The 17904-nt window shown below is 58.4% G+C and overlaps 2 protein-coding genes and 1 pseudogene across 2 annotated transcripts, besides 3 other annotated features; all 3 read left to right on the top strand.

Annotated features, from left to right (window-relative positions):
• On the top strand, positions 1 to 222 carry Tc00.1047053506191.58 (trans-sialidase, putative; the record flags this gene model as incomplete). The annotated part of the gene is made up of 1 exon (XM_804383.1): positions 1 to 222. A coding segment is annotated over one exon (222 nt), but the record flags the coding sequence as incomplete, so codon positions are not given.
• Positions 1 to 17904: part of a sequence feature (areas not merged during assembly with more than two copies in the genome that could not be assigned to a particular haplotype) that runs on past the window's edge.
• Positions 581 to 601: a microsatellite.
• Positions 1898 to 12322, top strand: Tc00.1047053506191.39 (dispersed gene family protein 1 (DGF-1), putative; the record flags this gene model as incomplete). The annotated part of the gene is made up of 1 exon (XM_804382.1): positions 1898 to 12322. One exon carries the CDS (start codon positions 1898 to 1900, stop codon positions 12320 to 12322), a length of 10425 nt encoding a protein of 3474 aa, XP_809475.1.
• Positions 6820 to 6876: a microsatellite.
• Tc00.1047053506191.20 lies at positions 15791 to 17659 on the top strand (annotated as a pseudogene).

The raw sequence follows: 17904 nt of genomic DNA, 5'->3' as shown, positions 1-17904 counted from the left end.
GTGAAAGTGACGAGCGTCTTTCTGTACAACCGCCCACTGAGTGTCGGTGAACTAAAAATGGTCAAGAAGAGCGACGCCAAAAAAGGTAACAGTGACGGCTCCATGCGTGGGGGGCGTGTCGCAGTTGCTGCTGTGCGCCTTTGTGGCCCTTTACTGAGAAATCGCAGCGACGACTTCCTGCCTCTAGCGGGAACATATGCGTCTGGCCACGCGCTCTTTTAAATAATTACCACTTTTTGTGGACACTTTGTTTTAACCATTTTATTTTACTTTGCGCCCTTCTTGCTGTGCAGGGCTTTTTCTCCATGTGGAAGCATGCTCTTCCTCCGGGGACTACACCGCGGGGTTTTTGTTTTATTCCTTTCTTTTGTGTTGTGTTCCTCCGACAATTACGGGATTCACTCAGTGCTTTTTCTCTTTTTTTAGTGACCAGAGGCGCGCTCGGCACTGTGCGCCACGCCTATGGCGCCGGCTAATAAAAGAGACAATGGAATGGGGACACGAAACCACGCCGAATGTCCCAGTGGAATATAAATAATGTGTGGGCACCGGGGATTTAAACGACTGTAACGAGTGTATCTTATTTATTTATTTATTTATTATCTGCAGGCGAAACAAACGCACCGATTTGGAGGCCACGCACCAGCGTGCAGTTTTTCGTTGAGTGAATGCATAATGGAAGACGTATTTAACTTTATTTTATTTTACTTTTTAGCATATTTCCCGCGGCTCGCCACGGCGTGGGCAGCCGTGCAGTGTTGCGTTTCAACATTCATCGTTTTTTTTTTTCTGGCACTCTTCTTTGGTTGTGTGTGTCCTCAAATGCTTTGCTTTTTTTTTTTTTTTTTGTATTTGTTGGTACACACACGGCGTACATGTTGCAGTGCAGTTGGTTGCTCCTCTCACACTCGGTGCTGGCAGTTGCGTGTGGCTGCCGCTCCTCCGTTGTGTTGGTGGGGGAGGAGGCAAGCGACTGCGTCGGTGAAGAAGGAAGGTACCGACCGCTGCTGACGGTGACGGTCTTTGCTGCAGGTGATCTGACGAGATGACGTCACCGGTGTCACAGTTAGCAGAGATGGATGAGGACCGCACTGCGTCTCCCACCCTTCTTATCATCCTTACACTCCACTGCTGACTGACGAATTGCAGGGCAGTGGCGTGATTACAAACTGGTCGTCTATGAGTCAACAGGTCGCACAATCGACGTGGACCCTTTTTCCCCCGTGTCTGATTGCCGTCACCGTACTTCTTCGTTATTCGTCCTTCTTGTGTGTGCCGCATGCCCTTATGGTGCCGCTTTTTGCTGTGCAATGCCGACCCACGTGAGGGAGGAACGACGCCTTAAATGCTTGCGAACGGCGAATTCTCCACTCCTCTTCAATGTCACCATTTCTTCCTTTGGCGCGCTTGATGGCCGCCGGTTGTAACGCTGCCACGTGGTCTGCCTCGGCTCTTGTGTGTCGTGCACGGCATCGGGATTGCCCCGTGATGGAGCCATTCGGTAAAAGGAGCGGTGCCAGTGGTCATGTGGCTTTTTGCCGACATTCCGCCACTTTGCATGGTGGTTGTGTGGGGTTATGTGGGTGGTGGGAGGGTGATGGTGTCACTGACTTGATTGCGTCAGCGCGACTTTGCCTCGGTGGCTGTACTGTGACGGGGATTGTGTATGACTGGATGTTTTTGCGTACCACTGTGTCTGGTTACTGTTGTTGTTGCCGCCTCTTATTCTTTTTCTGAGCGTGCAGTTAGAGATAATTTTGCCTGACCAGCACAGCTATCGTTTCAAGGTGTTAGGAGTTACTTGCAATATTAGGACAATTAGTAGTGGTATAGCGATCTGGCGGAATCGGGTCACTGTATTTGGCATCTGTAGGAAGGGATTTGCTAGACAAGAGTTATGGTCGACGGGGCGAGTGCGACACGCCACAACAGCTCTATTGGTACCTGTTTGGGACGGTGGATGCGGTCTGCGGTGGGTGCGTGTCCGCGCGGTCGGTACCGCGAGCTGCACAGGGCCGTTGCGACTGTGCGTGCGGCGCTGCTCGTTGTGTTGGCGCTGGTTGCTGCTGCTGCTGTGTGGATGCCCGCGGTGCATGCGGTGGTGGTGCGACTGCGGGGCGGCACGGTGGACAGAGCCATCACGGTTGGCCGCGCCGTAGACGCGGTGCTGATGGACGGCGTGTACATCACGAACGGCGTGGCTGTTGTGTTCGACGTGCCGGCGATGCTTCCCGGCGCGCTGCGCATCGAACTGAGGAACTGCGTGTGCGACGGCGGTGCGCAGATCTACGTGCGGGGCTACAGCGGCGAGCCGGCGAGTGACCGGAGCCTGGAGGTGAGCGTGATCGGGCTGTCCGGCGGCTACTGCTCGCTCGTGTTTGTGCACAACCTGCCGGCACACACGAACGTGACGGTCCGTGACTCGACGATTGTGACGGCGGGGCCGATGCGCTACTCCCAGCTGAGCGGACTGACGGACGCGGTGGCATCGCCGCTTGTGCTGCACGCGACGTCGCTGTTGCGGACGCAGCTGCGTGTGAGCAACACTGTGCTGAGGTCGTTGCAGGCGGGCGGGTCGGCGGTGTACGTTGGCGGCGACGTGGACCTGCTGTCGAGCGCGGTGGTGCTTGACGGCGTGTTGCTGGAGGCGTCGGGCGGTCCGACGGCGTCCGCGATGCATGTGGCGTCCTCGTCGCGTCTCAGTCTGCGGAGCCACTCGGTGTTCTCCGTGACGAGTGTGTCGGTTGTGAGCAGCGGCGGCGGCCTTGTGCTTGGCGAGCGCCTCGCGGTGATTGATTCGGTGCTGCGCTTCGTGGGCGTCGAGGGGTCTGTCGCGTCGTCGCTGGTGCGCTGCGACGGTGGGACGATCGGTGGCGGCGGGTGGCTGGAGCTGCACGACGTGTGGGCGGTGGGCGAGGCGTCGTCTGTGGCGTCGCTGTCGGGTGTGACGCTGAGTGGCGGCACCGTGTCGATTGCGCGCTGCGCTGCCACCGGCGCGACGCTTTTCTCCGGGCTGACGATCACGAGCGGCGTCGTGTCGGTGCAGTGCAACCGTGCCGGCGGCCGTGTGCTGCGGAGCAGCGGCGACTACCGCATGGCCGGCCTGCCCTCCGTGAGCGTGGTTCCGTGCGACGGCTGTGCGGCTGCGCTGGCGTGCTTTGATGCGCTGACGGCGTCGTTCTCCGACTGCGTGTGCGGCTGCCGTGCCGGCGGTGTGGGCGACGCGTGCCTGCCGTTCGACGTGCCGCCTACGAGGGCCGGTGGCGATACTGCGCAGGGCTGCGTGAGTGGCGTGACGCTGACGGAGTCGGTGACGGCTGGCGGTGGGCGGGCAACTGCGTGCTTCGACTCGGTGGTGTTCAGCGGGCCGATCACTGTGGCGGTGGACCTGCGCTCGATGGACGCGTTCGCTGACGCACTGAACGTGACGCTGCGCCACTGCGTGCTTGCGGGCGGCGCGCTGCTGCGGATTGGCGGTCTCAGCGAGATCACGGCGCGCCTGGTGCCGCACGCCCTCGTCAACATGACGAATGTGACGTCGCTGGAGGGCACGATCGTGCTGCATGGTGCGATGCCGCTGCACTCGAGTGTGCTGCTGGCGAACTCGACGCTGCGCGTGACGGTTGGCGGGTCGCAGTACGTGCCGACGACCCGTGGACACGAGAAATCCCGGTACGGCCCCGCGCTTGTTCTGGACGGTGTCCGGCTTCTGTCGACGCGGTTTGTCATGAAGCGGTCGACGGTGGTGTGTGGCGGGGAATCGTGCGCTGCGATCCTCGTGGAGCGCGGCCTCGGCGTGAACCTGTCCAGTGCCTTCTACATGGACAACTGCGCTGTCCTGTCGCGGACGCACGTGATGTACGCCCTTGCGTCGGACCTGCGTGTTGGCAGCGGCTCTGTGTTCTCCATACAGAACAGCTTGTGGAGTGCACCGAGCATCGAATACTACGAAGGTGCTTTTGTTTTCAAGGACGTTGCGGTGGTTGGCGGCAGCGTGCTGCAGGTTGTGTCCAGCACGTTCCGTCTCGGCTTTGCCATGCTCATAGCAACCACGCTGAGCGTGGCTGACGGCAGCTGGCTGGTGCACCGCGACAACGAGTTCCGCACCGCCTACGTTGTGTACGTGGTCAACGAGAACGGCGTGGCGTTCCGCGATCGGAGTGTGTGGTCGATACTTCACAACAACTTCACGTACGGCTCGTACTCGTCGACCATTGCGCATGTGACAAGCAACTGGTCACCACCATCCGACACTCGCCCGATCATCTACGGCGTGTGCAACGAGCTAAGGGGCTCTCCTGTGACCAATTACAGAGTCGACCTCAATATTGGAGCACCCGTGACAGTGTTGGACTGTGGTGCGTGCACGGTGGACGCCGTATGCTTTGCGGCGAGGACGAGCAGCATCCGCGGCTGTGAGTGTGTGTGCGCTGTTGGCGGCTACGGTGACACGTGTCTGCCAGCTGCGGTTCCGGACGGTCTTGGGCCGCTCCCGCTCCCCGATGCGAAGGGCGCTGAGGTCCGCTGCGTGCACGGTGGCAGCATCAGCTCCGTGGACGATCCTGATCCCGGTGTGCGTGGTCTGTGCTTTGTCAACGTGACCTTCACCGCCGCGATTGCGCTGGACCTGTGGAGCTTCGACGCACCACAAAAGACACTCAACATCACGCTGCTGCAGTGCGTCCTCGTGGGCCTGTCGGTCAGGGGGAGTGATGCACGCGTGCACGTGAGCGTGACATCCTCGGTATTGGATTCTGGAGCGTTGGAGTTTGAGGGTGATTTCGGCGTGGGCTCCCAGATAGTGGTAGCGGGCAGTGCAATAGTGACGACGTCGGATCACGCCATCTTGTTTTTGAGGTTTTTTCTCGGTGCGACCTCAATGCTGCTGCTGCTTGACAACTACATCGAGGGGAATGGTTACTCACTTAATTTTTTTAGTGTTGTTGTTGATGGTAGCAGGATCATTTTGAAGGGAAATGCGTTGAGGACAATAGATAATAAACACCATATGGGATCAGCCGTTTATTTTCACGCTGTTGACGTGAGGAACGGCGGCTACATTGACATTGAGAACAACACGGTGAGAGCGGCCATTGGCGTTGAACTGTTTTCGTGGGCCACCGTGAGCTCCATGGGGCTGCTCAGAGTGGCGGACTGCACCTTTGTTGGCAGCACGAGGGTCGGGAATAGCAGGCTGTTGTACTTGGACTGCTCGTTGACTCTCGAGGGTGGAGCGCAGTGGCGTGTGGAGGGCAACAGCGTGGATGCAGCCTCAGTATTATGTATGCCTTATTATTGGCACAAAATTCAGCTGTCGGGCGGCGGCACCACTGTGGTGCTTGCAAACAACCGTCAGGTGGACGACATTTATCCCTTTGCTGATCTGGCTCTGCCGAGCATGGTTATGAAGCCACCCGCGAAGTTTGTGGTTGGGTGCAACCTGCAGGGCGATGAGGAGGTGTTGTACGACGGTGTTTTTCCGGAGGAGGTGGTGATTTTCAGGTGTGGCACATGCAATGACGACGCGGCATGCTACATGCCCGGGACGGAGTTGGTGGACCGCAGCTCGTGCTCGTGCAGCTGCAAGGACGGATGGCATGGCGCGTCGTGTCTTCCCTTCGAGGTGTCCGACACAGTTGTGCTTCCCTTGCCGGAGAGAGCCGTTGACGGTGACACGAGCTGCGTGGTGAACCAGACGCTGACGAACCTCACGCTGAACATGTGGAAGACGCACCACTGCTACGTGGGTGTGACATTCAGCGGCGTGGGTGCTGCGCTGACGTTCTCTCTCGACAGTATGCCGCTGCATCTCCCCATCAACATCACGCTCACTGGGTGCACATTCAGTGGCGGTGCCGCACTGCAGTTTGTTGGAGATGTTGAGGCGGCGAAGTCAGCCGGCGTCCTGATTCGCGTGAGCCGGACGGTGATGCGGTCCTCCGTTGTTGTGTTTGCACTTGCTCTCCCGCAGCACTGCGACATCGCCGTCACGGAGGTTGATGCGGTGCAGTCTTCTGAGGTCCATTTGCCGCACACAGTGAATAAAATTCTGAGCGTAGTGATGCTGCACGACGTTGCGTTGAGTGCGTCCTCGCTGTTGGTCAGCAACGTCAATGCGCATGCAACGAAGTATGGCGCGTTCGGTTTGCACTCCACGGGGACGCTGATGCTGGAGCGTGGCAGCTCGCTGTACGTGCGGTACTGCAGCTTTGACGATTATGCATACCTGTTTCACGTGCCTATGCTCATTGTGAGTGATCACTCTGTTTTTGCGCTGCTCAACAACACGATGTCCTCCGGGAGAAGCTTCCTGTATCAGTGGCTAGACTTTAAATTGTCGGAACACAGCATGCTGCGCGTGGTGGGGAACAGCGGCTCCGTGTCCTACGCCATCTATTCACTAAACGTTTTTATCTTCCGGCAGTCAAGCTGGCTGGATTGGCGCGACAACGATGTGGGAGTGGGTGCGATGTTCTACGACACTGAGTCCGCTTTTGTGAGTATTGACAGCAGCAGTGTGGTGACGCTGACTGGCTGCAAGATGGGCTCGACGGGGTTGTCGAGACCTCTGCTATCTCAGGCTGACGCCGGCTACCGGTTCGTTGCTGGGTGCCTGACGGTCGCGGGACGGGAGGTGACGACGGCAGCTGAGCTGGCGCTCCACGGCGTCACCAACGTGACGACGGTTGCTACGTGCGGGGAGTGCACGAAGGAGGGCGACTGCTTTGCTCCGCTGACGACGGCTGTCATTGACTGCAAGTGCCAGTGCGCTGCTGGAGGGCACGGCGATGTGTGCGTCCCGGCGCCTGTGCCTGCTGGACCGCCACCAACAACACCGCCGCCACCGCCACCACCGCCACGCATACCGTCACCGCCGGTTGGTGAGTGCATCAGCGACATGGTGTACCCCGAGGTTGCACAGGCAGTGGGCGGTGGGCTGTCGTGGCTGTGCTACCGCAACGTGACGTTCAGCGGGGGCGGGATGAGCCTGACGGTGCTGATAGGGGCGATGACGGGCGAAGTAGCGCATGTCACGTTCGATGGATGCACGTGGAGGGACGGCGCCGTGCTGTTGCTGTTGGGCAACGCGTACGCCGCTGTGGGGTCGCTGAACATTGTTGTCACCGGCAGCAAGTTCCGTGACGCGCTTCTTAGCCCGGAGGGTGTGTTTCCACCGCGCACGAACATCACGATCAGCGGGAACCGCTTTACGGTCACGAGGCTTATTCCTCGACCGGGTTTGTGCTTTAGGAGGCCGTCGTGTGTTGCGATGAATGGACTGGTGATCAGCAACGACTCTGCGGTGGTGCTCAGCGGCAATGTGTTTCAGAGCGTGACGGCATCGTCAAGCGCCATTTACGTTTTCAGATCTGCGCTGAGGGTGTCGTGGCACTCCGTGTTTGCTGTGATAGGCAACACGTTTCATATGGACGGCGGTGACGGCACGCTGATACATCTTGAAGGACCTAGCCAGTCCTTATCACTGAGTGTATTGAACGACTCTGCCGTGGTGGTACGAGGCAACGTTGTGGTGGGAGGATTAAAGCACTTCATGCTGTTTCTCTGGGCCTTACGTGTGGAGTCTCAGTCAGCGGTCGTGTTCCAGGGCAACGAAATGCAGGGAAGCTTGTCTGTGTTTATCTCAAGATCCATTTTCCAAATTTACTACAACTCCTGGCTGCAGGTGAGCGGCAACCTCTGTCGTGAATCTCCATCGGAAGCTTTTGCTGTTTTTAGCCCTACGGTGAATCTCCGCGACTCTACGGTGTCTGTGTCTGGCAACCAATTTATTTCCAGAACAGGCACGCTGAAGGTGCTACTCATACGTACCGGGCCCCGCGATCTCACAAACGGAACGGTTGTGGCCGCGTGCAACACTGTGAACGGCGAGGAGGGAGCGGAATACGCCATCCCGTCCGTGTACAACGCCACCGTCCTGAGCTGCAGTGATCCATGCGCCCTCGCGGCGTCGTGCTTCCCCGCGTACACGACGACGGCGTCGAGTGATGGCTGCACCTGCACGTGCGCGGAGGGCGGCCACGGCGATGCGTGCCTGCCCGTCGCTGTCCCCGAGCCGCCGAGCACCGACGGCGCTGATTTGTGCGTGCGTGAAGTGCGTGTGGATGTGAAGGTGAACGCGGGTTTCGGGACGTCGGTGGCGTGCTACGTTGGTGTGACCTTTGCGGCGGACGTCGTGGTGGACGTGGAGTCGATGTCAGGGAGCGTGCGCAACGTGACGCTGGCGAACTGCACGTTTTGGGGCGGAGCGAGCCTGTACGTTGTTGGGTGGCTCTCCGACACGACTGCTGGCGAGCGCGCCGATGTGTTGGTCCGCGGGCTTGAGTCGCGCTCCAGCGGCGGTGTGCTGTTGGCGAACCGATACCCGCCGGGTTCGCGCGTCACTGTGGCGGACTCGGTGCTGATCGCAGAGAAGCGTGTTGCGTACCGCGGCGCCTACGACCTTGGCGACCTCTCCGCGTGCCTTGTGTTGCACAACGTGAATCTGACTGGGAGCGTGCTGACCATTGCGCGCACGCATGTGGCGGCGGTGTTCCGCGACGCTGTTGGCGTGTTGGTTGTTGGCGGCGTGGCGCTGTCGTCGCGTGGTGCGCTGTACGTGGACGGGCTGTTGGTGCAGTCGGCACTGGGGCTGTGCGTGTCGGTGGAGGGCGGTGTTGCGGCCAGCGGCGGCTCCGTGGTGGCGTTTGTTGACAGCGACTTCCTGCTGTGCAAGCACGCGGTGTCTGTGCGCGGGGCTGTGAGCGTGTCGGGCTCCGCTGTGGCGTTTTTGCGGAGCGACTTTTTGTCGACGGAGGACTACGCGGTGGCGTTTTATTCGACGGTGAGCCTGGATGGCGGGTCGATGCTGCTGGCGAAGGGCAACGTGCACGACGGCGTCTCGAGGGAGATGCTCCACGCCGCTGGCACCGTGACCGCTGCTGGGAGCACGCTGAGCTTTGTGCGCAACCGAGTGCTGCTGCCACGGATGCTGTCGCTGAGCCTGTCGCTCTCGGCTGGGGCGCATGTGAGGGTGGCGTGCAACGACGCTGGTGGACGAGTCCTGTCGACGGCGGAGGAGTACGCAGCGGCTGGTTTTGGCGACGCTGGGAGCATCGACGTTGCTGGGTGCGACGCCTGCGACAGGGACACGCACTGCTACGCGCCCGGGACGGCGTCGGCGAGCATGAGGAACGGTGTGTGCGTGTGCAATTGCGGCAGCGGTGGGTACGGCGAGGCGTGCGTGCCTGTGGGAGCTCCCGCGCTGCCGCCCGCTGTGGGCACTGCGCCGAGTGTGTTCTTCCGCGAGGGCGTGACGGTGCGGTCGGTGTTCGTTGTGCCTGCCGGTGCGAGCGAGGTGACGCTGCGCCACGTTGTGCTGGACGGTGTGAGTCCGGTACTGTACGTACCGTGGATGGCGCGGGATGGCGTGCGGATCGTTGTGCAGAACGTGTCGCTGCTGAACGGTGCCGTGCTGTACGTGATGGGCGGTGGAGGGTTGCGCGGTGCGATGGCGGCGGGGAGCGACGAGGGCGGGCCGGTGGAGCTGTCCGTGTGCGATGTGGAGGCGCTGAACGGTGCACTTGTGCTGACCGGCACGTATCCCGCGGGGTCTGTGCTGACGGTGACGGACTCCCTGCTGGTTGCCGCGAGGCCGACGCCGCTTGTGTATCTTCCCGGCTCGCAATCCTCGCCGTACGCACCGGTGCTGGTGCTGTCGGGCCTGCGTCTCGTGCGGTCCGTGCTGGTTGTGTCCGGCGTTGCCCTCGTGACCGTGGTGACTGGTGGGCGGACGGTGGTGGTGGACGGCGCGGTGCTGGAGCTTGTCGGTGGCGGTGTCGCGCTGGACGCGGCTGTGCTCGGTGGCGAATATGCGTTGTACGCGAGTGCGCGCGTGGTTGCGTTGGAGGGCGCTGTGCTGCGCGTGTCGGGGAGCCAGGTGTACGCCGCGCATGGGTTGGTGTTCGACAGCGGTGTGGAGGCCAGCGCGTCCGCCGTCGTGGTGAACGACAACGCCGGTGTGCTGACGGATGGCGCGCTGCTGGCGCTGCGGGAGACGGCGTCGTTCGTGTCCGGGTCGTGGCTGTCGGTGCGCGGCAACAGCATCAGCGGCAGGCTCCTGTCTGTGCCGTCGTACCCGCGCAGTGCGGACCTCGTGCGGAGCACGCTGACGCTCCACGGGAACGCCGGCAGCGGGCCCGTCGTGATGGACGGCACCGTTGCGCTTGGGGACGCCGGCCGAAGGTTCGTCGTGGGGTGCCTGACGCTCAACGGGCGGGCGCTGCGGCCGATGGACTACAGGTCCGCCGGCATCATCGGGGAATTCCGCCCCGTGGCGTGTGGCGTGTGCGATGCCGAAGTGCGCTGCTTTGCTGCTGCGACGAGGGCGATGTCGGAGTCGTGCCGCTGCCGCTGTTCTGAGGGCGGGTACGGGCGCGACTGCCTGCCGGTGTACCTGCCGCACGTGGACGGGTGCAACCGCACGCTCTTTAGGCCGCTGCTGAGCCACACGGCGACGCTGACGGAGACGCGCAGCCCGATACCGACATGGACGCCGAGCCTGAGCGCAACGCACTACAGTCCGACGCAGTACAGTTCGACGGAGACCCTGCGGGTGACGGAGACGGTGGCGCTGCTGCCCACGCGGACCTCGACGGCGTCGATGAGCAGCACGCTGTGGTGGAGCGACGTGGCGTGCCCGACGCTCGCTGTGACGACGACGGCGGCTGGTGGGAGCCTGACGCAGAACGACATTCGCGGCAGTGGGAGCGCCGTCCCGACGCGGCTGATGGTGGCGCTGCCGCCGCCGTTTCGGTGGGCACGCGACCCGCAGCTTGGCACGCACCTGAGCTTCGTGCCGGTGTCGACGGCGCAGCCGCGCGGGTTTGGCGGTCCGTGGGGAGCGATGCTGAGCAACGCGGCGTGGGTGCGCAACGCGACGAATCCGTCCACCGTCGTGGAGCTGGCTGTGCCCGTGCACCGCGGTTACTTCATTGCTGCCGACGAGACGATAGTCATTCGCTGCGACGCTGCGGCGGTGTTTGGCGGCTGCAAGGGTGTGCTGCTTGGGTCCTTCACGATCAGGTCCGCCACGCTGCCCGCCGCTGCCAGCGCCCTCTCGGCGATCACCGGCGTTGTTGCGGGTGCGGCGGCTGTTGCCGTGGTGGTGACCGGCGGGCTGGGCTCCGTCCTGGAGATGCAGGCGCTCGGCGTGTTCGCGAGGATGTCATGCGCCTCGGCGCAGGAGCGTGCGAGCACCGTTGCGCTGCCGTACTTCCTGTCGGTGTTCGCTGCCCTTGATCCGCTGTGGATGGTGGTGGGCAACGCGGTGCTCGCCGCTGTGTTCGGGTGCGTGCACTGCGGTGTGACGGCGGCCTTTCAGCGGTGGCGCGGCGTGGACGCGGCGAGTGCGTGGGCTGCGATGCGCTTCCCGAGCCTGACGTACGTTGTGGTGCACGCGATGCACCTCGGCATCTTCTTCGGCTCCGTGCTTGCACTGGCGACGCCAGGCGCCCGCGTGCAGCACCGCGTAATCGGTGTCGTTGGCGTGCTGTACGGTGTGGCGTTCCCTGCTGGCGTGTGCTACTTGATTGCTCGCCACGTGGGCGCGAGCTTCACGAGGTACTGGCAGTTTTCGAGGAAGCCGCTGCACGAGCGCCTGCTGTACCCCATCGGGTATTGGCACCCCGCGGCGCAGCAGCGGATGTACGGCGGCATGCTGACGAACATGAGGGGCAGCCACGTGTACTGGTGCGTGTTCCAGTTGTCGGTGCTGTGTGTGGTGTGCCTGATTGCGGCTGTGCAGTCGCCCGTGGGAGGCTGCCACGTCCAGTACTTCTGCATGGCTGCTGTGCTGCTTGCGGGTGCGGGCGTGGTTGCCTTCACTAACATGATGCGCTCGTCCTTCCTGACGGTGATGCGCACGGCGAGCTTTGTGCTCCTTGCTGTGCTGTGCCTGGTCAGCGCGGCCAACCACCTTGCGCCGAGCGACGGCGGTGCGAGGGCGTACACGGCTATCGTGCTGCTGCAGACGACTGTGGTGCTTGCGGCCACTGTGTACAGTGTCGTTGTGTGGTACGCGGAGGACCGCCACTGGCAGGAGCTGCGCGAGCCGCAGCGTGGAGGGCTGGAGGCGCTGCTGCGCGATGACGAGGAGAGTGACGACGAGTCGCAGAAGCTCCACGACATGACGCCATCGTCGTACGCCTCAGGCACCACCGGCGCGTCGTCGTACCGACCACCCGCAATGCCGTTGCAGTTTGTGACCGGTGACACCCGCTCAGACTCTCTGAGCTTGTTCGACGGTGCATCCATTGCGAGCTGAATAATTGATCACGTCCTCCTGGACAGGTGAAGATGCTCTGCTTGACGAAAAAGTTGGCGCATTTTTTTTTTTTGAAGTGGAAAGGCTCCGACCCCCAACAGTCTCTTTACGCGGCGAGAAGACGCAAAGCCCCTTGCAGATGCGGCATAACGTGGATGCTTCTGGCGTGTATCCGCTTTCTTTCCATTATTCATAGATTGATTGAGTGATTGCTTCGTTGCTTTTATTTTATCGATTATCGACGACAACGGATTATCGAACTATCACGCTAGCCCGGGGCGGATGCGTAACGGGTGTGTGTGCGTGTGTTTTGCGCCCGCCGCTGCAGCACCGAGTATGGGGGCTGCTGCTCTCTCTATTTCATATCTGTACTCAATAATGAGGACGTGCTTGACGGTGGTGGCTGGTGTGCGGGCCATAGGATGCATTCAGGAAAACGTTAGAGAAAACAATCGATGAAGCCCTTCTGTGACGCGTCAATTTCTGGAGGTTGTGAGTGTGCGTTGCTGGCTGACATGAGGGAGGGCGTGGGGGCCACGGCTGTGCAGCTGCGCAGCCACCCATCGGACTCCGCCCCGACCGCGTCATTGATTGTTGGTTTTTGTTGGTTTGTTTCTATTTTGTTGTGCGGGTGCTTGCAGTGACTCTCCCTCCTGTTGCACGATGACTGTGTGGGAGGGCATGCCTGTCGCTCCTTATGCTTCTGGTGTTGTGTAGAAGGAACAACGAGAGAAGGAAAGAAGAATTATGCGGAATGATGTATTACTTTTTATGTAGGTATGTATGTATCGATGTACTTCTGTGGATTATTTCACCATTTCTTCCTTCTCTTTTTTTCTTTTACGTCGCTCCACATGTGTCTCAGTGTTTGCTTTAGGACGGCCACACACGGGTAGCTTGAGTCGCGAATAGTTTTTCTTTTTGATGTCATTTTGTGTTGGGCAATAACGCGGGCACGTTTGTAAAGCATCCACTCCCCATGGAATGCTGCCTGATATTTTGGATTCATCCCCGATGTAACGCAGGCACCACCGCCGTGGCAGGCATGGGAATTAAGATGGAACGCGGGGCAGCGAAAGATATTGTGCTGCACATGTTTCTGCTGCATTAGTTCTGTTGGGGAGGTCTTCAATTTAGAAGAAGAGAGATGCACATTGCACGATTCCGAGGCTTGGAGGGGTTATTGCCCTGCCCCTCTTTTATTATTATTTTGTATGACGCCTGGTTCCCACCCGTGTCTGCCTCGATTTGCCTCCCTGAGTGGAGCTGCGCCGTGGCCATCCTTTTGGTTGTTTGCGGGAGGAAAAACACATTGCAAGCGACGAAACCACAAGTCATGCATGCGGCGTCCAGGGACGTACGTATTTGAGGTGGGGTGCACATATGTGGATGTCATGTGGGACGAAGCGGGGGTTGACTGCCCAACCGTCACTCCTTTTCTGGAGAGTGTGCTCCTTTTTTCATTTGTTGCCCTTTTATCTCAAGGCACGGCGGGATTGGACAGCACCGTCCCGCGAAAGGTCCTGCACACATACACACTCTCATGCCACTGTCGCCCCCGAATTCGGGAGTAAAACCCAAATTTTACCTGCCTTTTGCATTGACGCAATTATTTATTTATTAACTGACGCCGTTCTGTCCGGCGTGTCACTTTGATTGGATTGTGTGGGACTGCCCGCCAACACCATCAAACAAAACAGGTTGACCTTTTCACGTGCTTAAATGCCTTCTTGGACGCACTTATTTTTTACGTGTACTGTTGATGTGCACTCAAGCAGCGAGGAATCCGGAACTATGCGTGCGTGGAATTTGTCCTGTCGTGTGAACTGCGGGCAGCACCGAGGGGCTGTCACTTTTATTCCGCAGAGTTGTTGTGTCTCTTTGCAGGGTTGGCTGAGAAATTCCATGCAGCCTGCTACTGCTGGTGTCCTTTTAAATGCCACTCCATGCGAATAATGTGCTTCAGCGAGTGAGGGTGTTGATTGGGTTTGTGTACACTCTGATTCTGTTTGCTGTCTTGTGCGGGCACGCAAGAATTGAGGGGTGGGAAAATGGAGCGGGGCGATGCATGACTGCGTCCAGGCCATCGTTCTCTGCACGATGGTGTGGTGCACATTGTGGTGTTGACTCTGCGATGTGACCGCGGTCTCCTGTGCAGCAATGATGGTGGGTGGACGAGAGCGTTGACCCGCGGCGTGACGGTGGGATCGCGTTTTCTTTTTATTCTTTTGTGAAGGTGCACACTTATTTTTAGTGTTAGTGATAGGGAAAACAAACAAACAGAAAAAGTGAATAAAATAAAATATACAGGACAATAATGTGGCGGTGTTTCTGCCGATTGCACGTTGTGTTGCTGCGGGGGCGGTGTGTCTTGACTGTTTCACCGACAGGCGTTGCAGTGCGGCTGCATGGCGCACCGAACACCGAGCCCTGCGAGCGCCACGCCCAACGCCGTTGGGACTGCGGGACGAAACAGCCGCGAGTGTCGTTTGGAGCCAGCGGCAACTGCTGACCGCAGTTGGGCGGTGCGAGTGGGATGCTTCACCGCACGGGTGTTGTGATGGCGCCTCGCCGTGGCTCTTGTGATGGTTCCGACGCTGCAGCTCGACGCGTGGTGGGGAGTGAAGTGTGGCCGCAGTGGACCATGAGCAGCACCAACATGAGGCTGAGTGATTTCCTTTGGAATTATGTTGGCGGCAGGGCGGCCGTTGATGAAAGACTACAATGTGACGATGGAGATGTTTGTTCAGGAGCCGGATGATTACGTACACGACCAGCGGCCTCTTGAAGAAATCCTTAACTTAACTGCGCACCAAGCGCTGGAGGCCATTAATAAGCCTCTTCACGAAGGTGTGCTCTCTCTCGGGCAACGTAGAGACTATGAAAGGAAAGGATACGATCACTCCCATTGCAAGGAGAAATCTAAACGGAGTACTCATGCAGGTACTGACAGAAGCGAGGCGGGAGGCAGAGGAAAGGCTAAGACGAACGCAAGAAATGAAATTTACCATTTCCACTAATATCGAAGACGTACTGTTGAAGGAAGAGTTCGCGTCAACGTAATGAGGCTGAACGACTTTCTTACGAGGGAACTGGACGGCAGGGGCATTGTGGACACCAATCGGGATGTCGTGCCGGAGGAGTTTTTCAAGGACCCCACGAAGTATATCCGTAATAAGGGAGCGTTGAACGAAATGCAGGCATCCCTGGCTCAGCCGGCCGCCTCAACGTGGTGCCAGGGTCTAGTACTCTTACTAGAGAGGAAGCTAAGCGCCTGCTGTTCATGCTTCAAACCCGATGAGTAGTTGTTACTTAGTTTTACGGGCCGGAAGGGCAGATGTTGGAGCCATTCTATAGTGGCTACCCGCGGAGTAAGGTTATCCTTGCTACTGGATTCCTTCGTACGCTTACCAGAGCTGCACAATTGAGGTGTAGTTACTACGACTGGTAAGAGAAGAAAAAAAAAAAATACAGGCATCGGATCGTCATTTGAGTATGAAGCGAGCTGTGAAGGGTGAAGTGATCTTCGATGAGGATATACGCAGGCTATGCGATAAGGGTGTCAACAATCTACCGGGGTGGTCATTGGCTGCTGCGGAGCTAAAAGCAGCTGTTCATAACTCCACTAAACATTTCTTGGATGCGGCTGCCGAGGAGGCGAGGAACCCAACGACGACGAGCGCACCGAAGAAACTGGAGGGATGCTACGAGTCTGTGCACAATGCGAGGTAGAGCCATGCGGTGGAACTTCCAGACGGCGTGGAGCGAAATAAAACGATGACGGGAATGGGGGTGCATGAGGGGAAGCCAGAACAGTCATGGTCGTACAAGAAAGCTGACGACGCTATCGAAAAGAATGACGCTGTGCAGCAATTCGGTGCACCACCTCCCGTGTTGATGGTGCTCACCTCGTAGAAGGGATGGCCGTACTCGTGGAATACGATACAGGATCTCTCTAAGGACGTTTTTGTAAACTGTGAGGTGGATCGAGCGTGGCAGATCGTCAAGGGCGATGCAACCGCGTGGTTCAGCTCTCACGGTGGGACTGACTTTACGCCCAGGCGACGTGTGTTGATTGGGACGCCAGGGATCGGGAACTCGATGGCTGCCGGTTCGTACCTCCTCTACCAGCTGCTGCACTGCGACGTCGAGAAAATCCAAGTGCTGGTCCACTGTTTTGTTGGAGGAGATGCGTACGTGTCTGACAAGACCACCAGAGCGGTGACAAGATGCAGCGATGAGGACATGTGCGTCTCGGAGTTGAGAAGTTTGAGGGGGCATGGGAGAAATGTGTATATTATCTACGATGTGGCAAAGGAGGGAACGCCGCCACCGAGACATTTTGCGCCTACTTCTGGATGGGGCATGATTGCGGTGTCATTCCCAAAGGTAACCAAATATGATGAGTGGGGGAAGCAGCTACAAGCCGCGCGAATCTTCGTGAATTGCCCTGACGAGATGGATGTGAAGGCGATGTGCGCCTGTATGTTGCGTGATGAGACTGCGGAGAAACAGGCGGAGTGCTGGAAAGGGGTCAAAAAACAAATGTATCTTTTGAGACCGATTCCACGTCACGTCTTTGATGAGGAGGCGTTTAAGGAACGCTGTGGAGCGGTGAGGTTTGCATTGCAATCGATCAACGAGGTAACTGTGAAAGAGTGCTTTTCACGGGGAGGTGAGTCGCCATGGTATTCTGAGGATCCGTCCCACAAGCTTGTGAAAGTTGTTCGGGAAATATACGCAGGCGGTGTGATCCTTTTCAATGCACCGATATCTGCTTGCCTCGAGGAACGGACATTGGAACGCCTCCCAAGTGTAACAGAATAAAGTAGCTTTTTGAGGCTGATGTTGGCGTCGAATGATAATATTTTGCCAATATTTTTTGGATGGTTTGCTTTGGAATCGTTCACGGAGAGTGCCTTTGTCAAGGTAATGGCGACGAAACTCACGGAGTTTGAGCCGCCAACAGGACGTCAAGCAAAGCCCTGCGTCTTGAAGTTAGCCCTGAATTGCATCCCAAGGGAGATGAAGGTTTGCTGCCGAGTGAATATGAAAAAAAGATCCGTAAAGTACGGGGTGCTGCACAAACCGTGGGCCACAAACTTTCCGCTGGTGGAAGGCTTTTTTTCTCAGAGTCTAATCCAATGAAGCTGGTTGGGCTGCGGATGACTACGGCGGGTGCGCACCACACCACCGCCAGCACTGTGCGGCAGTTCACTGAGTGTCTGGCGGCATATTGTAATGACTGGGAGGAGTTATCCCGAGACATGTCGTGGGAGATGATTTATGTGCAGCAGGCAGACAGCACGCCGATGAATGACTGGCTGGCAGAGATGTGATGATTCGGCGAATTTAACAGAAGCTGAGAATCGTGAAATAGCGGCGTTCTGGAAGAAAAAGGTACACCAGTATCAAGTGACAGTAACAGCCGAAATGTTATGGCAAAACAGGCTACCTGAAGTCAGTGATAACTAAAGAAATGGGGAAAACGAATTGGGAAAGGGGGCAACTTTTATTTCTGGTAAAAAATATTGTGAGGTATATATATTTTTGGATACTTGTCTGTGTGTATACGTTGCGGG

This window comes from Trypanosoma cruzi, genomic scaffold (assembly GCF_000209065.1).
Source record: "Trypanosoma cruzi strain CL Brener 1047053516313 genomic scaffold, whole genome shotgun sequence".
NCBI lineage: Eukaryota > Euglenozoa > Kinetoplastea > Trypanosomatida > Trypanosomatidae > Trypanosoma > Trypanosoma cruzi.
This window is presented reverse-complemented; position numbering and strand designations above follow the sequence as displayed.